A 24,317-nucleotide genomic window follows, 5' to 3' on the forward strand; every position below is an offset into this window, starting at 1 on the left:
AGTTACCAGAAATGACCAGGTAATACAATGAATATATTATGAAGTGCTGCTTATGAGGGTATAGAATACTCTGAATCCTTCTAGAAACAGGACTGCACTTGAGTTGTTTGCTAGCAACTTAGCAGCACTTTGCTTATCTGCTTATCTTTTGCCTAATGGCTTCACGCATGTACGAACGCGTGCGCGCACACACACACACACACGCACGCACGCACACACACACACACACACACACACACACACACACACACACACACACACACACACACACACACACACACACACACACACACACACACACACACACACACACACACACACACACACACACACACACACACACACCTCTATAAGAGGAAGTATGAGACAAGGTCTCCCGTTGCAGTGAAAAATGAGATGAAGGTGTGGCCTTCCAGCAGGTAGAGACCAGGGCGCCATGGTTACCTAGAAGGATTTACATGTTCCCCACGACAATAGTGGAGAGCTCTAGAGACTATACCATTGTGACAACACAGTAGGAAGCTATAGAGACGCACAGCTTGGGTACTAGTGAAATGGAATAAACTAGACTAAACCCCTCAAACTACTTCCTGGGAAACATGTTTTCTTGTGTCTGATTGGTTACCATGTGAAGCATACACACCTCAGACATAGAATATTCTGAGAAGTGCTGAGAGAATACATGATCAATCTGAAAGGAGTGTGCCAGTATCATCAAAACAGATCTTTATATACAGTACCAGGCAAAAGTTTGGACACACCGACTCATTCAAGGGTTTTTCTTTATTTAAAAAAAACTATTTTCTACATTGTAGAATAATAGTGAAGACATCAAAACTATGAAATAACACATATTGAATTCTGTAGTAACCAAAAAAGTGTGAAACAAATCAAAATATATTTTAGATTCTTCAAAGTAGCCACCCTTTGCCTTGATGACAGCTCTGCACACTCTTGGCATTCTCTCAACCAGCTTCATGAGGTAGTCACCTGGAATGCATTTCAATTAACAGGTGTGCCTTGTTAAAAGTTCATTTGTGGAATTTCTTTCCTTCTTAATGCGTTTGAGCCAATCAGTTGTGTTGTGACAAGGTAGGGGTGGTATACAGAAGATAGCCCTACTTGGTAAAAGACCAAGGGTGTCGGGTGCCTTGTCATCTATATAGGGAGTAGAGAGCCTTGTCTTCTATAGGGAGTAGAGAGCCTTGTAGGGAGTAGAGAGCCTTGTATGGAGTAGGGAACCAGTTAAGCCACACCCTAACTAGTTGCACATTCACTTTACCCCAGGTGGGAACGGTTTTACTTTATCATTTAGTCGCAGGAGAGTTAATAAACTGGAAATACTGGTGGAGCAGAAGCAACCTTTGGCCACGGCTGCCTTCTGTCATTACATGTAGTTGTTGTATGATACAACATTAATTGACTGAGGTTTGGACTACCTTACACCTTCCTACCTGCCTGCATGAGTATGAAACAACAAGAGTTGACCGAAGAGGGACTACTGAAACCTTCCTACCTGCCTGACAGCCATCCCCAGCTAGATAGATCTCCAACCAGGTGGAATGACCTAAACCTGACAGCCATCCCCAGCTAGATAGATCTCCAACATGGTGGAAGATGGCACTAAGAAAGGAGGAAGGAGGTACGTGTATTTTCATGTTTCATATCCATCTGTTTTTTTTACTATAATTTGACGTATTCAAAGTAACAAAACAGTCATACTGAAGGAATTGTATAGGACGTCACTGTACGCACGGAACGCAGGTGTTTTCACAGGAACTTATGGTCACATGTAGGAGGATGCTTGGTTCTCAATGCTCCGCTCAGGTATTTTAACGTCCAACTAACTATCAGTCCAGGAGTCAAAATGCAACGTTGTTGTACAATTGAGTCCCACTGAGACCAATATCTTCTTTTACAAGGAACTTCGACAAATCACATATTTTTTTTTATTTTTTATAAGAATCAAAGGAGAAGAAGGATGTTAGAATTGTGAACATTAGAATTTAAAATACATCCCTGTTCTAGAAATAAATACAAGATAAATGTTACAATGTCAAACCACTTGGACATTTTCATACCAACATTTATAAACTAGCCTAGACTGTACTATAGCACCCTATTCCCTATATAGTGCACTACTTTAGATCAGAGTCCTATAGCACCCTATTCCCTATATAGTGCACTACTTTAGATCAGAGTCCTATAGCACCCTATTCCCTATATAGTGCACTACTTTAGATCAGAGTCCTATAGCACCCTATTCCCTATATAGTGCACTACTTTAGATCAGAGTCCTATAGCACCCTATTCCCTATATAGTGCACTACTTTAGATCAGAGTCCTATAGCACCCTATTCCCTATATAGTGCACTACTTTGGATCAGAGTCCTATAGCACCCTATTCCCTATATAGCGCACTACTTTAGATCAGAGTCCTATAGCACCCTATTCCCTATATAGTGCACTACTTTAGATCAGAGTCCTATAGCACCCTATTCCCTATATAGTGCACTACTTTTGACCAGAGTCCTACGTGTCACGATCTTCGTCAAAATGGTCGGACCACATCATTTATTAAAGACGTGAGACTTAGAAAAAACCAAAAAGAATAAAGAATAAAGGAACTGTGAGGACAAGGCAGTGCTAACAGGCAACTAAACATAATCCCATAACGCATAAACTACCTCCTCATGCCTGTTGCACACAATGTATATAGACTCTCTTTTTTTTCTACTGTGTTATTGACTTGTTAATTGTTTACTCCATGTGTAACTCTGTGTTGTCTGCTCACACTGCTATGCTTTATCTTGGCCAGGTCGCAGTTGCAAATGAGAACTTGTTCTCAACTGGCCTACCTGGTTAAATAAAGGTGTTCTCAACTAGTCTACCTGGTTAAATAAAGGTGTTCTCAACTAGCCTACCTGGTTAAATAAAGGTGTTCTCAACTAGCCTACCTGGTTAAATAAAGGTGTTCTCAACTAGTCTACCTGGTTAAATAAAGGTGTTCTCAACTAGTCTACCTGGTTAAATAAAGGTGTTCTCAACTAGTCTACCTGGTTAAATAAAGGTGTTCTCAACTAGCCTACCTGGTTAAATAAAGGTGTTCTCAACTAGCCTACCTGGTTAAATAAAGGTGTTCTCAACTAGTCTACCTGGTTAAATAAAGGTGTTCTCAACTAGCCTACCTGGTTAAATAAAGGTGTTCTCAACTAGCCTACCTGGTTAAATAAAGGTGTTCTCAACTAGCCTACCTGGTTAAATAAAGGTGTTCTCAACTAGCCTACCTGGTTAAATAAAGGTGATCTCAACTAGCCTACCTGGTTAAATAAAGGTGTTCTCAACTAGCCTACCTGGTTAAATAAAGGTGTTCTCAACTAGCCTACCTGGTTAAATAAAGGTGTTCTCAACTAGCCTACCTGGTTAAATAAAGGTGTTCTCAACTAGCCTACCTGGTTAAATAAAGGTGTTCTCAACTAGCCTACCTGGTTAAATAAAGGTGTTCTCAACTAGCCTACCTGGTTAAATAAAGGTGTTCTCAACTTGCCTACCTGGTTAAATAAAGGTGTTCTCAACTAGCCTACCTGGTTAAATAAAGGTGTTCTCAACTAGCCTACCTGGTTAAATAAAGGTGTTCTCAACTAGCCTACCTGGTTAAATAAAGGTGTTCTCAACTAGCCCTACCTGGTTAAATAAAGGTGTTCTCAACTAGCCTACCTGGTTAAATAAAGGTGTTCTCAACTAGCCTACCTGGTTAAATAAAGGTGTTCTCAACTAGCCTACCTGGTTAAATAAAGGTGTTCTCAACTAGCCTACCTGGTTAAATAAAGGTGTTCTCAACTAGCCTACCTGGTTAAATAAAGGTGTTCTCAACTAGCCTACCTGGTTAAATAAAGGTGTTCTCAACTAGCCTACCTGGTTAAATAAAGGTGTTCTCAACTAGCCTACCTGGTTAAATAAAGGTGAGATAAAAATAAAAAAACAGCTGGAAATATTTACCTTATTATGATCCCCAATTAGAGACAACGATAACCAGCTGCCTCTAATTGGGAATCATACAAATCACCAACATAGAAAATCAAACCTAGAACCCCACATAGAAAATATAAACTAGAACAACCCCCCCAGTCACACCCTGACCTACTCTCCCATAGAAAATATAAACTAGAACAACCCCCTCAGTCACGCCCTGACCTACTCTACCATAGAAAATATAAACTAGAACAACCCCCTCAGTCACGCCCTGACCTACTCTACCATAGAAAATATAAACTAGAACAATCTCCCAGTCACGCTCTGACCTACTCTATCATAGAAAATATAAACTAGAACAACCCCCCAGTCACGCCCTGACCTATTCTACCATAGAAAATATAAACTAGAACAATCTCCCAGTCACGCTCTGACCTACTCTATCATAGAAAATATAAACTAGAACAACCCCCCAGTCACGCCCTGACCTACTTTACCATAGAAAATATAAACTAGAACAACCCCCCAGTCACGCCATGACCTACTCTACCATAGAAAATATAAACTAGAACAACCCCCCAGTCACGCCCTGACCTACTCTACCATAGAAAATATAAACTAGAACAATCTCCCAGTCACTACCATAGAAAATATAAACTAGAACAACCTTTCTATGGTCAGGACGTGACCTACTCTCTCATAGAAAATATAAACTAGAACAACCTTTCTATGGTCAGGACGTGACCTACTCTACCATAGAAAATATAAACTAGAACAACCCCCCAGTAACGCCCTGACCTACTCTATCATAGAAAATATAAAGTAGAACAACTCCCCAGTCACGCCCTGACCTACTCTACCATAGAAAATATAAACTAGAACAACACCCCAGTCACGCCCTGACCTACTCTACCATAGAAAATATGGGGAAGTGGTGTATTTATCCTGGGAGACATCCGGGCCAAGGTGTGTCTGCATGGAGAGAGTCTCCTCCATGAATGGGGAAGTGGTGTATTTATCCTGGGAGACACCTGGCCCAGGTGTTTCCCATGTAGCTGACGACCCTCCCAACTCCGCCCACCGGCATCCTAATAAGGAAACAAGAACAAAGAGAGAATACGGCAGACAGAGTGGGAGGGTCGCCACATGCATATACTGTATGAATATGTAGATATGCCACTATTATAAGGCATATACTGTATGAATATGTAGATATGCCACTATTATAATGCATATACTGTATGAATATGTAGATATGCCACTATTATAATGCATATACTGTATGAATATGTAGATATGCCACTATTATAATGCATATACTGTATGAATATGTAGATATGCCACTATTATAATTCATATACTGTATGAATATGTAGATATGCCACTATTATAATGCATATACTGTATGAATATGTAGATATGCCACTTATTATTGTTATTATTTTTTTTTTCACCTTTATTTAACTAGGCAAGTCAGTTAAGAACAAATTCTTATTTTCAATGACGGCCTAGGAACAGTGGGTTAACTGCCTGTTCAGGGGCAGAACGACAGATTTCAACCTTGTCAGCTCAGGGGTTTGAACTTGCAACTTTTCGGTTACTAGTCCAACGCTCTAACCACTAGGCTACCCTGCCGCTCCAATGCATATACTGTATTATTATTGCCCTGCTATGTTGAGGCAGCAAAGCACACAGACATTTCGCTGAACCTTTTAAACCTGCTGGAAACTGAACGTGACAAATAAAATGTGATCTCTCTCTCTCTCTCTCTCTCTCTCTCTCCTCAGTAAAGAGATGGCTGAAGGCAGGAGATACTGCGGGTGGTCCCGTTTCCGCTGCGGTTTCCTCGTCCTGCTCCTCATAGCAACGGTCTTCTTCTACTTCGGCGATCGGTCAGTAGAGTGGGTCCCTTCACTAGACAGAGCGTCAAAATGGTGGGCGGAATTGCGTGGCGGTTCAGTCAGCAGATATGGTTCTACCAACACCAGTAGCGAAGCAGTTTCTCTCAACTCCACTGGTTTTACCATAGACGCTCATGAAACTGCGTCTGCCAATTCAACAGATCGTCAGACTTCACGTATCCACTCTACTCAACAGACCATCAAACTCAACACAACTCATCATGAAACTAGTTCCATCACCTCTGCACTGACCATCATCACTAGTCTGATCACAGAGGTCAAGGCAGTTCTGGCCACTCCTCCTCCGTATGTGTCCCCAGGACCGTACCATGTAGAATACCCATCAGAGTACATCTTCATCCTGGATGAGCCAGAGAAATGCCGGGAGCAGAACCCCTTCCTGGTTCTGATGGTGCCAGTGGCGCCCTATAACAGGGACGCTCGTGAGGCCATCCGCAGGACTTGGGGCAGTGAGAGGCAGGTACTGGGCAGAGAGGTTCGTCTGTTCTTCCTGCTGGGACTGCCCAGTGGAGAGGAGACAGAGCAGCTCCAGGAGAAGGTGCTGCAGGAGAGCAAAGAGCACCAGGATCTGCTGCAGAGCGACTTCATAGACAGCTACAAAAACCTGACCATCAAGACCATGGTGATGATGGAGTGGCTGAGCTCTCGCTGCCCCAACGCCTCCTACGCCATGAAGATCGACTCAGACATGTTCCTCAACGTGAACACCTTGGTCAACATGCTGCTTCACGCTCCAACGCAGAACTACCAGACTGGACTAGTGGCCCAATGGGGAGCTGTTCTAAGGGACCGTAACTCCAAATGGTACCTTCCAAAGGAGGTGTTTCCTGAACCAGTATATCCACCTTATGCTCTGGGCCTGGGCTATGTCTTCACCTTAGACCTCCCCAGGAAGCTGGTGGAGGCGTCCAGGCATGTTAAAGCCGTCTACATAGAGGATGTGTATCTGGGACTGTGTATGAGACACCTGGGCATCCGGCCTACTGACCCCCCCAGTGGAAACCTCTTCCAGGTTTTCCCTGTGGCTTATGACCGCTGCACCTACTCAAGGCTGATAGCCACCACCACACACAGTATCACTCACCAGGTCAACGCATGGACAGACCTACACAAACCTGGTCCTCCCTGCTGATCTCCTACAGTAACAGACTGACTGCTGTACCAATCACTTCCTCGTTGTTTGTTCATACACTAACTAACTAACAAACAAAAAACAAAGATGGCGACACCTCCAGGGGATGGGGAAAGGATATACAACATTTCTGGATAGATCTGAAAATATCTGTGCAGCAACTCTCCCCATCCAACCTGACAGAGCTGGAGAGGCTCTGCAGAGAAGAATGGGAGAAACTCCCCAAATACAGGTGTGCCAAGCTTCTAGCGTCATACCCAAGAAGACTCAAGGCTGTAATCACTGCCAACGGTGATTCAACAAAGTACTGAGTAAAGGTCTGAATAGTTATGTAATATCTCAGTTTTTATTTAAAAAATAAATCCTGTTTTTGCTTTGTCATTATGGGGTATTGTGTGTAGATTGATGAGGGGAAAGAACTATTTAATCAATTTTAGAATAAGGCTTTAACCTACCAAAATGTGGGAAAAGTCAAGGTGTCTGAACACTTTCCAAAGGCACTGTATACCTTGGTGAAGAACATTAACACCCCGAATGACCAGTTTCTTCACGTTACGTCCTTTGGGAGAATGTTGTTTTTCTCTGAACCGAGGCAGACACCTTGCTACACCAGTTTTTTGATTCCTAAGGCTTTTTTTAACAAAGACTGAGAGCAGCAGTTATCTGTCTAACGTGGACATGGTGATGGACTGGACAGGACTAAGAAATGGATGCAATGGGTTGGGTCTGTCTGTGGTGAATGTGTGCACTACACTGAAGCAGCAGAAACCCAGAACAAGTTAAACAGGTTTATCTTAATAGAGACTAGTTGGCTGTGTTTAGACAGGCAGCCCAATTCTGATCTTTTCCCACTAATTGTTCATTTGACCAATCACATCTCTTTCAGAGCTGATGTGATGGTGGAAAGTCTAAACACAGCCGCTACACTGCACATAATAATCAGCTTTGCCCCTTTTCCCAGAGCAAACTGTAACAGGTTCATTTGACCCAGCTTCTCACAACAGGAAAAAGAATACTGGAGCAACAGGACATGTAGATTATAATTAACAACTTTTTTGGTTGTTGTAGGGGTTGATAAACAGGTGTTCTACTGCGCTAGCCAGTACCTCCCCCTAACCAGGTGTTCTACCTCGTTAGCCAGTACCTCCCCCTAACCAGGTGTTCTACCTCGCTAGCCAGTACCTCCCCCTAACCAGGTGTTCTACTCTGATAGCCAGTACCTCCCCCTAACCAGGAAGTTCTACCTCGCTAGCCAGCACCTCCCCCTAACCAGGTGTTCTACTCTGCTAGCTAGCACCTCCCCTAATCAGGTGTTATACTCTGATAGCCAGCACCTCCTCTAACCAGGTGTTCTACTCTGCTAGCCAGCACCTCCCCTAAACCAGGTGTTCTACTCTGCTAGCCAGCACCTCCCCTAACCAGGTGTTCTAGTCTGCTAGCCCGTACCTGCCCCTAACCAGGTGTTCTACTCTGCTAGCCAGCACCTCCCCCTAACCAGGTGTTCTACTCTGCTAGCCCAGCACCTCCCCCTAATCAGGTGTTCTACTCTGCTAGCCCAGTACCTCCCCCTAATCAGGTGTTCTACTCTGCTAGCCCAGTACCTCCCCCTAACCAGGTGTTCTACTCTGCTAGCCAGTACCTCCCCCTAATCAGGTGTTCTACTCCACTAGCCCAGTACCTCCCCTAACCAGGTGTTCTACTCTGCTAGCCAGTACCTCCTCTAACCAGGTGTTCTACTCCGCTAGCCCAGTACCTCCCCTAACCAGGTGTTCTACTCTGCTAGCCAGTACCTCCTCTAACCAGGTGTTCTACTCCGCTAGCCAGTACCTCCTCTAACCAGGTGTTCTACTCTGCTAGCCAGTACCTCCTCTAACCAGGTCTTCTACTCTGCTAGCCAGTACCTCCTCTAACCAGGTGTTCTACTCTGCTAGCCAGCACCTCCACTAACCAGGTGTTCTACTCTGCTAGCCAGTACCTCCTCTAACCAGGTGTTCTACTCTGCTAGCCAGTACCTCCACTAACCAGGTGTTCTACTCTGCTAGCCAGTACCTCCTCTAACCAGGTGTTCTACTCCGCTAGCCCAGTACCTCCCTTAAACAGGTGTGTGTTTCTCTTTTGCCTCCAGATACAATTGTTAATAGAATCATTGGAGGGCTCACAGTATATCATTTACCTCAATAGGATTTAAGATGGACAACACTGGGAGAGCAAGTTACAACAGGACAGCAGATTGAACCACTGAAATTGACAGAAGTAACCATTTACTATGACTTATCCATAAGGCATTCATCACACTATAAACATTTCATATTATAACCAGTGGCAAACCGCATTGTTAAAGGTCAATGAAATATATTTATATCTTATGTATCGCGTAATCATGTCATGATTTGCAATATAGCTTTAGATATCTTCATAAATGCGGTATTACAATGACAGCGCAGTGTGAACTTCAATGTCATGTTATACTTACTGAGACACCTAGTGGAGACATAACAGCATGACTAAGGAGTTCATTCACTTACAACACAGACACACAGCTTGACTTGGGAGCGCTGTAACGGCACATTTGGGGGGGGGATTGGGTACTGGCTCCTCTTCCTCTATAAAACATAAGACAGAACAGTATGAAGACAGGCAGACACTGCTTCTCCAATAGAAATCCTCAGTTCCACTTGTCATGGCGACTTCGGCTAGCTCAGCTCATGTATAGAAACACGTCTTCGGGTCGGTTGGTTGTGCCGAACTGCGATTGTGCAGACCGTCACACCAGAGGTACTCCTTCGATATCAAGTTGTTCTTGACAAAAAACGTGTCAGATTGTCTCTTTCACAAGGTTGGAGTAATAAAATGTTCAACTACTGAAGACACCTGTTAATTGAAATACATTCCAGGTGACTACCTCATGAAGCTGGTTGAGAGAATGCCAAGCGTCTGCAAAGCCGTCATCAAATCAAAGCAAAGGGTGGCTACTTCGAAGAGTCTCATATTTTGATTTGTTCAACACTTTTGTTGGTTACTACATTATTCCATATGTGTTATTTCATAGTTTTGATGTCTTCACTATTATTCTACAATGTAGAAAATAATACAAAATAAAAACCCTGGAATGAGTCTGTGTTCTAAACCTTCTGACTGGTTCTGGATCTAAACACTGAACAAATTAGTGCAACAACTTCAAAGGCTGTATTGAGTTACATAAGTTAAGGGAAACAGTCAATTGAAATGAATAAAATAAAATGTTATTGGTCACATACACATGGTTAGCAGATGTTATTGGTCACATGGTTAGCAGATGTTATTGGTCACATGGTTAGCAGATGTTATTGGGCACATGGTTAGCAGATGTTATTGGTCACATGGTTAGCAGATGTTATTGGTCACATGGTTAACAGATGGTATTGGTCACATGGTTAGCAGATGTTATTGGTCACATGGTTAGCAGATGGTATTGGTCACATGGTTAGCAGATGTTATTGGTCACATGGTTAACAGATGGTATTGGTCACATGGTTAGCAGATGTTATTGGTCACATGGTTAGCAGATGTTATTGGTCACATGGTTAACAGATGGTATTGGTCACATGGTTAGCAGATGGTATTGGTCACATGGTTAACAGATGTTATTGGTCACATGGTTAACAGATGGTATTGGTCACATGGTTAGCAGATGGTATTGGTCACATGGTTAGCAGATGGTATTGGTCACATGGTTAGCAGATGGTATTGGTCACATGGTTAGCAGATGTTATTGGTCACATGGTTAGCAGATGGTATTGGTCACATGGTTAACAGATGTTATTGGTCACATGGTTAACAGATGGTATTGGTCACATGGTTAGCAGATGTTATTGGTCACATGGTTAGCAGATGGTATTGGTCACATGGTTAGCAGATGGTATTGGTCACATGGTTAACAGATGGTATTGGTCACATGGTTAGCAGATGGTATTGGTCACATGGTTAGCAGATGGTATTGGTCACATGGTTAGCAGATGGTATTGGTCACATGGTTAACAGATGGTATTGGTCACATGGTTAGCAGATGTTATTGGTCACATGGTTAGCAGATGGTATTGGTCACATGGTTAGCAGATGGTATTGGTCACATGGTTAGCAGATGGTATTGGTCACATGGTTAGCAGATGGTATTGGTCACATGGTTAGCAGATGGTATTGGTCACATGGTTAGCAGATGGTATTGGTCACATGGTTAGCAGATGGTATTGGTCACATGGTTAGCAGATGTTATTGGTCACATGGTTAGCAGATGTTATTGGTCACATGGTTAGCAGATGGTATTGGTCACATGGTTAACAGATGGTATTGGTCACATGGTTAACAGATGGTATTGGTCACATGGTTAACAGATGGTATTGGTCACATGGTTAGCAGATGGTATTGGTCACATGGTTAGCAGATGGTATTGGTCACATGGTTAACAGATGGTATTGGTCACATGGTTAGCAGATGGTATTGGTCACATGGTTAACAGATGGTATTGGTCACATGGTTAACAGATGGTATTGGTCACATGGTTAGCAGATGTTATTGGTCACATGGTTAGCAGATGGTATTGGTCACATGGTTAGCAGATGTAATTGGTCACATGGTTAGCAGATGGTATTGGTCACATGGTTAGCAGATGGTATTGGTCACATGGTTAACAGATGGTATTGGTCACATGGTTAACAGATGGTATTGGGTCACATGGTTAACAGATGGTATTGGGTCACATGGTTAACAGATGGTATTGGGTCACATGGTTAACAGATGGTATTGGTCACATGGTTAACAGATGGTATTGGGTCACATGGTTAACAGATGGTATTGGGTCACATGGTTAACAGATGGTATTGGGTCACATGGTTAACAGATGGTATTGGGTCACATGGTTAGCAGATGGTATTGGTCACATGGTTAGCAGATGGTATTGGTCACATGGTTAGCAGATGGTATTGGTCACATGGTTAGCAGATGGTATTGGTCACATGGTTAGCAGATGTTATTGGTCACATGGTTAGCAGATGTTATTGGTCACATGGTTAGCAGATGGTATTGGTCACATGGTTAACAGATGGTATTGGTCACATGGTTAACAGATGGTATTGGTCACATGGTTAGCAGATGGTATTGGTCACATGGTTAGCAGATGGTATTGGTCACATGGTTAACAGATGGTATTGGTCACATGGTTAGCAGATGGTATTGGTCACATGGTTAACAGATGGTATTGGTCACATGGTATTGGTCACATGGTTAGCAGATGTTATTGGTCACATGGTTAGCAGATGGTATTGGTCACATGGTTAGCAGATGTAATTGGTCACATGGTTAGCAGATGGTATTGGTCACATGGTTAGCAGATGGTATTGGTCACATGGTTAACAGATGGTATTGGTCACATGGTTAACAGATGGTATTGGGTCACATGGTTAACAGATGGTATTGGGTCACATGGTTAACAGATGGTATTGGGTCACATGGTTAACAGATGGTATTGGTCACATGGTTAACAGATGGTATTGGTCACATGGTTAACAGATGGTATTGGTCACATGGTTAGCAGATGGTATTGGTCACATGGTTAACAGATGGTATTGGTCACATGGTTAACAGATGGTATTGGTCACATGGTTAGCAGATGTTATTGGTCACATGGTTAGCAGATGGTATTGGTCACATGGTTAGCAGATGTAATTGGTCACATGGTTAGCAGATGGTATTGGTCACATGGTTAGCAGATGGTATTGGTCACATGGTTAACAGATGGTATTGGTCACATGGTTAACAGATGGTATTGGGTCACATGGTTAACAGATGGTATTGGGTCACATGGTTAACAGATGGTATTGGGTCACATGGTTAACAGATGGTATTGGTCACATGGTTAACAGATGGTATTGGGTCACATGGTTAACAGATGGTATTGGGTCACATGGTTAACAGATGGTATTGGGTCACATGGTTAACAGATGGTATTGGGTCACATGGTTAGCAGATGGTATTGGTCACATGGTTAGCAGATGGTATTGGTCACATGGTTAGCAGATGGTATTGGTCACATGGTTAGCAGATGGTATTGGTCACATGGTTAGCAGATGTTATTGGTCACATGGTTAGCAGATGTTATTGGTCACATGGTTAGCAGATGGTATTGGTCACATGGTTAACAGATGGTATTGGTCACATGGTTAACAGATGGTATTGGTCACATGGTTAACAGATGGTATTGGTCACATGGTTAGCAGATGGTATTGGTCACATGGTTAGCAGATGGTATTGGTCACATGGTTAACAGATGGTATTGGTCACATGGTTAGCAGATGGTATTGGTCACATGGTTAACAGATGGTATTGGTCACATGGTTAACAGATGGTATTGGTCACATGGTTAGCAGATGTTATTGGTCACATGGTTAGCAGATGGTATTGGTCACATGGTTAGCAGATGTAATTGGTCACATGGTTAGCAGATGGTATTGGTCACATGGTTAGCAGATGGTATTGGTCACATGGTTAACAGATGGTATTGGTCACATGGTTAACAGATGGTATTGGGTCACATGGTTAACAGATGGTATTGGGTCACATGGTTAACAGATGGTATTGGGTCACATGGTTAACAGATGGTATTGGTCACATGGTTAACAGATGGTATTGGGTCACATGGTTAACAGATGGTATTGGGTCACATGGTTAACAGATGGTATTGGGTCACATGGTTAACAGATGGTATTGGGTCACATGGTTAGCAGATGGTATTGGTCACATGGTTAGCAGATGGTATTGGTCACATGGTTAGCAGATGGTATTGGTCACATGGTTAGCAGATGGTATTGGTCACATGGTTAGCAGATGGTATTGGTCACATGGTTAGCAGATGGTATTGGTCACATGGTTAGCAGATGGTATTGGTCACATGGTTAGCAGATGGTATTGGTCACATGGTTAGCAGATGGTATTGGTCACATGGTTAACAGATGGTATTGGTCACATGGTTAACAGATGGTATTGGGTCACATGGTTAACAGATGGTATTGGGTCACATGGTTAACAGATGGTATTGGTCACATGGTTAACAGATGGTATTGGGTCACATGGTTAACAGATGGTATTGGGTCACATGGTTAACAGATGGTATCGGGTCACATGGTTAGCAGATGGTATTGGTCACATGGTTAGCAGATGGTATTGGTCACATGGTTAGCAGATGGTATTGGTCACATGGTTAGCAGATGGTATTGGTCACATGGTTAACAGATGGTATTGGTCACATGGTTAGCAGATGTTATTGGTCACATGGTTAGCAGATGGTATTGGTCACATGGTTAGCAGATGGTATTGGTCACATGGTTAGCAGATGGTATTGGTCACATGGTTAGCAGATGGTATTGGTCACATGGTTAACAGATGGTATTGGTCACATGGTTAGCAGATGTTATTGGTCACATGGTTAGCAGATGGTATTGGTCACATGGTTAGCAGATGGTATTGGTCACATGGTTAGCAGATGGTATTGGTCACATGGTTAACAGATGGTATTGGTCACATGGTTAGCAGATGGTATTGGTCACATGGTTAGCAGATGGTATTGGTCACATGGTTAGCAGATGGTATTGGTCACATGGTTAGCAGATGGTATTGGTCACATGGTTAGCAGATGGTATTGGTCACATGGTTAACAGATGGTATTGGTCACATGGTTAGCAGATGGTATTGGTCACATGGTTAGCAGATGGTATTGGTCACATGGTTAGCAGATGTTATTGGTCACATGGTTAACAGATGGTATTGGTCACATGGTTAGCAGATGGTATTGGTCACATGGTTAGCAGATGGTATTGGTCACATGGTTAGCAGATGGTATTGGTCACATGGTTAGCAGATGGTATTGGTCACATGGTTAGCAGATGGTATTGGTCACATGCACATAATACACACAAATCTAAGTAAAGGGATGGAATAAGAATATATAAATATATGGATGAGCGACGACCTAGTGGCATTGGAGAGAAATCAGCCAATAGAAATAAATTCATTAGGCCTTTAACTATGGCCGTCACATGACTGAGAATACAGGTCATCTGTTGGTCACAGATACCTAAACAAAAGTGGGGCATGGATCAGAAAACCAGTCAGTATCTGGTGTGACCACCATTTGTCTCATGTAGCGTGACATCTTTGCATAAAGTTGATGAGGCTGTTGATTGTGTCCTGTGGAATGTTGTCCCACTCCTCTTTAATGGCTGTGTGAAGTTGCTGGATATTGGTGGGAACTGGACCATGATTTCGTACACGTCAACCAGCAGGAAGGTGTCCATACTAACGCTTCTCATGCAGCTCAACCAGCGCCATGAGCCACGCACTCACCAAGCCCAGGCCCGTCGACCCCCAGGGTGCACCATGCCTCTGGACTGCATGACTTCCAGTGGGCGGCTAACTAAAAAACAAAAACACAGGGGTTTAAATATAACACAGTTTGAATCACATGATCCAACAATTATCCAATAGAAAGACTTGATTTGTTAAACATGCAAATTGGTCACACCTGTGACAGGTACATCCCTCGTTACAAAGGGATATAACACAGGTGTGTCCACTCAGAAACAACTGAACGTGAGTTGGGCTCACACCATAGAGACAGTTAGAGGACTCGAACTTGTATCTGTCCCATTCTGGCGTCTGTGAGAACATGGGCTGCGTCATTGAAGCCATCTCCATACTGAAGTAGTCAATTATCCTCCTCTGTTACTTCTATGAGTTGGTTAACAAACTGAAAGGGTGCATTACTGCCCCCTGGAGGTTGTTGTTTGAACAGGTATAAAGCCAAGCTTGGTGATTTACTGCCAGCTGCAGTGATGGAATGTTTGCTGGTTCCTCCTGCTGACCTGTGATGGAATTATATGATTCTTCCTTAATTAACCCATTGGAAATTACGCCTGGTTGACAACTTCAAAATGGTGAAAGTCCTCAATGACGCTGCCCCATGCTAGAATTGAGGTTTTCGGTCACTAAGAGTGCTCTATCTATCTCTATGGTTCACACACACATAAAGGGGCAGGTTAACAGCATGAAATTGACCACTAGAGTGCTCTCTCTATCTCTATGGTTCACACACACATAAAGGGGCAGGTGAACAGCATGAAATTGACCACTAGAGTGCTCTATCTATCTCTATGGTTCACACACACATAAAGGGGCAGGTGAACAGCATGAAATTGACACATCGTATACAAATCATATTAACTCCCCCCCTTTGCCACATATGACACTTGTATTTATTGTATGACAGAAGAGTTGGCCAAGGTGGAATGACCTAAACCTGACAGCCATCCCCAGCTAGATAGATCTCCAACATGGTGGAAGATGGCACTAAGAAAGGAGGAAGGAGGTACGTGTATTTTCATGTTTCATATCCATCTGTTTTTTTACTATAATTTGATGTATTCAAAGTAATACAATTATGGAGTTTTGAGTGAGGTGTTCAATCTATGTTGATGACTTGCCTTGTGAAGCTCTGGCAGAACCTCTGGCAGAACCTCTGGCAGAACTAAAGTTTGTCTGAGATGGTGTTCCTGCTGCTGTTCAGAATCTGGGGTGGCGCTCCTGTTCAGTGTCTGGGGTGGAGGCGCTCCTGTTCAGTGCCTGAGGAGGCGGCGCCCCTGTTCAGTGCCTGAGGAGGCGGCGCCCCTGTTCAGTGCCTGAGGAGGCGGCGCCCCTGTTCAGTGCCTGAGGAGGCGGCGCCCCTGTTCAGTGCCTGAGGAGGCGGCGCCCCTGTTCAGTGCCTGAGGAGGCGGCGCCCCTGTTCAGTGCCTGAGGAGGCGGCGCCCCTGTTCAGTGCAATGTATACTCTGCCACCTTAGAATATGTGAACCACTATAAATACCTGGGTGTCTGGTTAGACCGTAAACTCTCCTTCCAGACTCACATTAAGCATCTCCATTCTAGAATCTGCTTCCTATTTCGCAACAAAGCATCCGTCACTCATGCTGCCAAACACACTCGAAAACTGACCATCCTACCGATCCTTGACTTCGGCGATGTCATTTACAAAATAACCTCCAACACTCTACTCAGAAAATTGGATGCAGTCTTTCACAGTGCCATCCGTTTTGTCACTAAAGCCCCATGTACTACCCACCACTGTGACCTGTATGCTCTCGTAGGCTGGCCCTCGCTTCATATTTGTCGCCAAACCCACTGGCTCCACGTCATCTATAAGTCTATGCTAGGTAAAGTCCCGCCTTATCTCAGCTCACTGGTCACCCTAGCAACATCCACCTATAGCACGCGCTCCAGCAGGTATATTTCACTGGTCAACCCCAAAGCCAATTCCTCCTTTGGCTGCCTTTCCTTCCAGTTGTCTGCTGCCAATGACTGGAATGAATTGCAAAAATCACTGAAGCTGGGGACCCATATCTCCCTCACTAACGTTAAGCATCAGTTGTCAGAGCTCACAGATCATTGCACCTGTACATAGCCTATCTGTAAATAGCCCATCCAACTATCTCATCCCCATACTGTATTTATGTATGTATTTATCTTGCTCCTTTGCACTCCAGTATCACTACTTGAACATTCATCTTCTGCACATCTATCACTCCAGTGTTTAATTGCTCAATGGTAATTACTTCTCCACTATGGCCTATTTATTGCCTTACCTCCCTTATCTTACCTCATTACCACTCACTGTATATAGAGTTTCTCTATTGTATTATTGACTGTATGTTTGTTGACTCCATGTGTAACTCTGTTTGTGCCGCTTTGCTTTATCTTGGCCAAGTCGCCGTTGTAAATGAGAACTTGTTCTCAACTAGACTACCTGGTTAAATAAAAGGTGTTCTCAACTAGACTACCTGGTTAAATAAAGGTGTTCTCAACTAGACTACCTGGTTAAATAAAGGTGTTCTCAACTAGCCTACCTGGTTAAATAAAGGTGTTCTCAACTAGCCTACCTGGTTAAATAAAGGTGTTCTCAACTAGACTACCTGGTTAAATAAAGGTGTTCTCAACTAGACTACCTGGTTAAATAAAGGTGTTCTCAACTAGACTACCTGGTTAAATAAAGGTGTTCTCAACTAGACTACCTGGTTAAATAAAGGTGTTCTCAACTAGACTACCTGGTTAAATAAAGGTGTTCTCAACTAGACTACCTGGTTAAATAAAGGTGTTCTCAACTAGACTACCTGGTTAAATAAAGGTGTTCTCAACTAGCCTACCTGGTTAAATAAAGGTGTTCTCAACTAGACTACCTGGTTAAATAAAGGTGTTCTCAACTAGCCTACCTGGTTAAATAAAGGTGTTCTCAACTGGCCTACCTGGTTAAATAAAGGTGTTCTCAACTAGCCTACCTGGTTAAATAAAAGTGTTCTCAACTAGCCTACCTGGTTAAATAAAGGTGTTCTCAACTAGCCTACCTGGTTAAATAAAGGTGTTCTCAACTAGCCTACCTGGTTAAATAAAGGTGTTCTCAACTAGCCTACCTGGTTAAATAAAGGTGTTCTCAACTAGACTACCTGGTTAAATAAAGGTGTTCTCAACTAGCCTACCTGGTTAAATAAAGGTGTTCTCAACTAGCCTACCTGGTTAAATAAAGGTGTTCTCAACTAGCCTACCTGGTTAAATAAAGGTGTTCTCAACTAGCCTACCTGGTTAAATAAAGGTGTTCTCAACTAGCCTACCTGGTTAAATAAAGGTGTTCTCAACTAGCCTACCTGGTTAAATAAAGGTGTTCTCAACTAGCCTACCTGGTTAAATAAAGGTGTTCTCAACTAGACTACCTGGTTAAATAAAGGTGTTCTCAACTAGACTACCTGGTTAAATAAAGGTGTTCTCAACTAGCCTACCTGGTTAAATAAAGGTGTTCTCAACTAGCCTACCTGGTTAAATAAAGGTGTTCTCAACTAGCCTACCTGGTTAAATAAAGGTGTTCTCAACTAGACTACCTGGTTAAATAAAGGTGTTCTCAACTAGCCTACCTGGTTAAATAAAGGTGTTCTCAACTAGACTACCTGGTTAAATAAAGGTGTTCTCAACTAGCCTACCTGGTTAAATAAAGGTGTTCTCAACTAGCCTACCTGGTTAAATAAAGGTGTTCTCAACTAGCCTACCTGGTTAAATAAAGGTGTTCCCAACTAGACTACCTGGTTAAATAAAGGTGTTCTCAACTAGCCCTACCTGGTTAAATAAAGGTGTTCTCAACTAGCCCTACCTGGTTAAATAAAGGTGTTCTCAACTAGACTACCTGGTTAAATAAAGGTGTTCTCAACTAGCCTACCTGGTTAAATAAAGGTGTTCTCAACTAGCCTACCTGGTTAAATAAAGGTGTTCTCAACTAGCCTACCTGGTTAAATAAAGGTGTTCTCAACTAGACTACCTGGTTAAATAAAGGTGTTCTCAACTAGCCTACCTGGTTAAATAAAGGTGTTCTCAACTAGCCTACCTGGTTAAATAAAGGTGTTCTCAACTAGACTACCTGGTTAAATAAAGGTGTTCTCAACTAGCCTACCTGGTTAAATAAAGGTGTTCTCAACTAGACTACCTGGTTAAATAAAGGTGTTCTCAACTAGTCTACCTGGTTAAATAAAGGTGTTCTCAACTAGTCTACCTGGTTAAATAAAGGTGTTCTCAACTAGACTACCTGGTTAAATAAAGGTGTTCTCAACTAGCCTACCTGGTTAAATAAAGGTGTTCTCAACTAGACTACCTGGTTAAATAAAGGTGTTCTCAACTAGACTACCTGGTTAAATAAAGGTGTTCTCAACTAGCCTACCTGGTTAAATAAAGGTGTTCTCAACTAGCCTACCTGGTTAAATAAAGGTGTTCTCAACTAGCCTACCTGGTTAAATAAAGGTGTTCTCAACTAGACTACCTGGTTAAATAAAGGTGTTCTCAACTAGACTACCTGGTTAAATAAAGGTGTTCTCAACTAGCCTACCTGGTTAAATAAAGGTGTTCTCAACTAGACTACCTGGTTAAATAAAGGTGTTCTCAACTAGACTACCTGGTTAAATAAAGGTGTTCTCAACTAGACTACCTGGTTAAATAAAGGTGTTCTCAACTAGACTACCTGGTTAAATAAAGGTGTTCTCAACTAGCCTACCTGGTTAAATAAAGGTGTTCTCAACTAGTCTACCTGGTTAAATAAAGGTGTTCTCAACTAGACTACCTGGTTAAATAAAGGTGTTCTCAACTAGACTACCTGGTTAAATAAAGGTGTTCTCAACTAGCCTACCTGGTTAAATAAAGGTGTTCTCAACTAGTCTACCTGGTTAAATAAAGGTGTTCTCAACTAGTCTACCTGGTTAAATAAAGGTGTTCTCAACTAGACTACCTGGTTAAATAAAGGTGTTCTCAACTAGTCTACCTGGTTAAATAAAGGTGTTCTCAACTGGCCTACCTGGTTAAATAAAGGTGTTCTCAACTAGCCTACCTGGTTAAATAAAGGTGTTCTCAACTAGACTACCTGGTTAAATAAAGGTGTTCTCAACTAGCCTACCTGGTTAAATAAAGGTGTTCTCAACTAGCCTACCTGGTTAAATAAAGGTGTTCTCAACTAGCCTACCTGGTTAAATAAAGGTGTTCTCAACTAGCCTACCTGGTTAAATAAAGGTGTTCTCAACTAGCCTACCTGGTTAAATAAAGGTGTTCTCAACTAGCCTACCTGGTTAAATAAAGGTGTTCTCAACTAGCCTACCTGGTTAAATAAAGGTGTTCTCAACTAGCCTACCTGGTTAAATAAAGGTGTTCTCAACTAGCCTACCTGGTTAAATAAAGGTGTTCTCAACTAGCCTACCTGGTTAAATAAAGGTGTTCTCAACTAGCCTACCTGGTTAAATAAAGGTGTTCTCAACTAGCCTACCTGGTTAAATAAAGGTGTTCTCAACTAGCCCTACCTGGTTAAATAAAGGTGTTCTCAACTAGACTACCTGGTTAAATAAAGGTGTTCTCAACTAGACTACCTGGTTAAATAAAGGTGATCTCAACTAGCCTACCTGGTTAAATAAAGGTGTTCTCAACTAGCCCTACCTGGTTAAATAAAGGTGTTCTCAACTAGACTACCTGGTTAAATAAAGGTGTTCTCAACTAGCCTACCTGGTTAAATAAAGGTGTTCTCAACTAGACTACCTGGTTAAATAAAGGTGTTCTCAACTAGCCTACCTGGTTAAATAAAGGTGTTCTCAACTAGCCCTACCTGGTTAAATAAAGGTGTTCTCAACTAGACTACCTGGTTAAATAAAGGTGTTCTCAACTAGCCTACCTGGTTAAATAAAGGTGTTCTCAACTAGCCTACCTGGTTAAATAAAGGTGTTCTCAACTAGTCTACCTGGTTAAATAAAGGTGTTCTCAACTAGTCTACCTGGTTAAATAAAGGTGTTCTCAACTAGCCTACCTGGTTAAATAAAGGTGTTCTCAACTAGCCTACCTGGTTAAATAAAGGTGTTCTCAACTAGCCTACCTGGTTAAATAAAGGTGTTCTCAACTTGCCTACCTGGTTAAATAAAGGTGTTCTCAACTAGCCTACCTGGTTAAATAAAGGTGTTCTCAACTAGCCTACCTGGTTAAATAAAGGTGTTCTCAACTAGCCTACCTGGTTAAATAAAGGTGTTCTCAACTAGACTACCTGGTTAAATAAAGGTGTTCTCAACTAGCCTACCTGGTTAAATAAAGGTGTTCTCAACTAGCCTACCTGGTTAAATAAAGGTGTTCTCAACTAGCCTACCTGGTTAAATAAAGGTGTTCTCAACTAGCCTACCTGGTTAAATAAAGGTGTTCTCAACTAGCCTACCTGGTTAAATAAAGGTGTTCTCAACTAGCCTACCTGGTTAAATAAAGGTGTTCTCAACTAGCCTACCTGGTTAAATAAAGGTGTTCTCAACTAGCCTACCTGGTTAAATAAAGGTGTTCTCAACTAGACTACCTGGTTAAATAAAGGTGTTCTCAACTAGCCCTACCTGGTTAAATAAAGGTGTTGTCAACTAGACTACCTGGTTAAATAAAGGTGTTCTCAACTGGCCTACCTGGTTAAATAAAGGTGTTCTCAACTAGACTACCTGGTTAAATAAAGGTGTTCTCAACTAGCCTACCTGGTTAAATAAAGGTGTTCTCAACTAGCCTACCTGGTTAAATAAAGGTGTTCTCAACTAGCCCTACCTGGTTAAATAAAGGTGTTGTCAACTAGACTACCTGGTTAAATAAAGGTGTTGTCAACTAGACTACCTGGTTAAATAAAGGTGTTGTCAACTAGACTACCTGGTTAAATAAAGGTGTTCTCAACTAGACTACCTGGTTAAATAAAGGTGTTCTCAACTAGCCCTACCTGGTTAAATAAAGGTGTTCTCAACTAGCCTACCTGGTTAAATAAAGGTGTTCTCAACTAGCCCTACCTGGTTAAATAAAGGTGTTGTCAACTAGACTACCTGGTTAAATAAAGGTGTTGTCAACTAGACTACCTGGTTAAATAAAGGTGTTGTCAACTAGACTACCTGGTTAAATAAAAGGTGAAATAAAAAAAGTTATCTAAAAAAATCTTAGAGTATCTGTGTCTTCTCTCATTGGTCGAGACGGGTGGGTGAACACTCCCGAAGAGCTGCACCTCATCTGCTTGACTCAGAACTCAAGCATGGCTTTGAGTGCCACTCTCCTATCTAGATCAATGAGAGATGACCAATGTATGTGATCACATGCACATCAGAAGTCTGTTCTGACGTTTTGTTTTAACATCAAACTAAGTATCATTCCAGAAGTTAAAATGGCACCATTGTTGAGTCTATGGCTAGAAATCAAATCAGAACGTCCTAATCTATTCGATAACTGTTAATATACATCATTTTTTGAAGACCGCAATGCCACAGAAACATAATGATGGTGAGTTTTTTTTATACAACTCAAGGATGTACAAGATGACTTCACCATTTGTGTTTCTCTCCTCCCAGTCAGGAGATGGCGGAAGGTGGGAGACGCTGCTGCTGGTCCTGTTTTCGTTGCCGTTTCCTCATCCTGCTCGTCACCGTGGCGGCCATCTTGTTCTTCACCAACCACAAGTCAGCAGAGTGTGTCCCAAGATGGTGGGCAGAATACCACGGTCGTTCAGTCAACACCAGTAGCGAAGCAGTTTCTCTCAACTCCACTGGTTTTACCATAGACGCTCATGAAACTGCGTCTGCCAATTCAACAGATCGTCAGACTTCACGTATCCACTCTACTCAACAGGCCATCAAACTCAACACAACACATCATGAAACTAGTTCCATCACCTCTGCACTGACCATCATCACTAATCTGATCACAGAGGTCAAGGCAGTTCTGGCCACTCCTCCTCCGTATGTGTCCCCAGGACCGTACCATGTAGAATACCCATCAGAGTACATCTTCATCCTGGATGAGCCAGAGAAATGCCGGGAGCAGAACCCCTTCCTGGTTCTGATGGTGCCAGTGGCGCCCTATAACAGGGACGCTCGTGAGGCCGTCCGCAGGACTTGGGGCAGTGAGAGGCAGGTACTGGGCAAAGAGGTCCGTCTGTTCTTCCTGCTGGGACTGCCCAGTGGAGAGGAGACAGAGCAGCTCCAGGAGAAGGTGCTGCAGGAGAGCAAAGAGCACCAGGATCTGCTGCAGAGCGACTTCATAGACAGCTACAAAAACCTGACCATCAAGACCATGGTGATGATGGAGTGGCTGAGCTCTCGCTGCCCCAACGCCTCCTACGCCATGAAGATCGACTCAGACATGTTCCTCAACGTGAACACCTTGGTCAACATGCTGCTTCACGCTCCAAAGCAGAACTACCAGACTGGACTAGTGGCCCGACGGGGTGCTGTTCTAAGAGACCGTAACTCCAAATGGTTCCTTCCAAAGGAGGTGTTTCCTGAACCAGTATATCCACCTTATGCTCTGGGCCTGGGCTATGTCTTCACCTTAGACCTCCCCAGGAAGCTGGTGGAGGCGTCCAGGCATGTTAAAGCCGTCTACATAGAGGATGTGTATCTGGGACTGTGTATGAGACACCTGGGCATCCGGCCTACTGACCCCCCCAGTGGAAACCTCTTCCAGGTTTCCCCTGTGGCTTATGACCGCTGCACCTACTCACGGCTGATAGCCACCACCACACACAGTATCACTCACCAGGTCAACGCATGGACAGACCTACACAAACCTGGTCCTCCCTGCTGATCTCCTACAGTAACAGACTGACTGATGTACTAATCACTTCCTTAGTTTGTTCTTGGCAACGATGTAAATCTGGTGAATTTGTAATGCATTTCCACTTTAATTAAATCGTTTAATAATCA

At 42.8% G+C, this 24,317-nt stretch overlaps 1 protein-coding gene across 3 annotated transcripts; it reads left to right on the top strand.

Annotated features, from left to right (window-relative positions):
* Window positions 1-1,315: 1,315 nt before the first annotated feature.
* Window positions 1,316-24,317, top strand: LOC109877195 (beta-1,3-galactosyltransferase 1-like). Of its 3 annotated transcripts, none has more exons than XM_031817271.1 (3): window positions 1,316-1,642; window positions 5,760-5,989; window positions 23,162-24,317. In XM_031817271.1, exons 1-3 carry the CDS (start codon window positions 1,608-1,610, stop codon window positions 24,196-24,198), a joined length of 1,302 nt encoding a protein of 433 aa, XP_031673131.1. In that variant the 5' UTR covers window positions 1,316-1,607; the 3' UTR covers window positions 24,199-24,317. The 3 variants fall into 3 exon arrangements, with proteins under 3 accessions (XP_031673131.1, XP_031673133.1, XP_031673132.1); XM_031817273.1 differs by lacking the exon at window positions 5,760-5,989 and adding an exon at window positions 16,336-16,420 and having other exon boundaries at window positions 1,317-1,557; window positions 22,965-24,317; XM_031817272.1 differs by lacking the exons at window positions 1,316-1,642; window positions 5,760-5,989 and adding exons at window positions 15,966-15,989; window positions 16,322-16,420 and having other exon boundaries at window positions 22,965-24,317.

This window comes from Oncorhynchus kisutch, unplaced genomic scaffold, assembly GCF_002021735.2.
Source record: "Oncorhynchus kisutch isolate 150728-3 unplaced genomic scaffold, Okis_V2 scaffold972, whole genome shotgun sequence".
NCBI classification, from domain to species: Eukaryota; Metazoa; Chordata; class Actinopteri; order Salmoniformes; family Salmonidae; genus Oncorhynchus; species Oncorhynchus kisutch.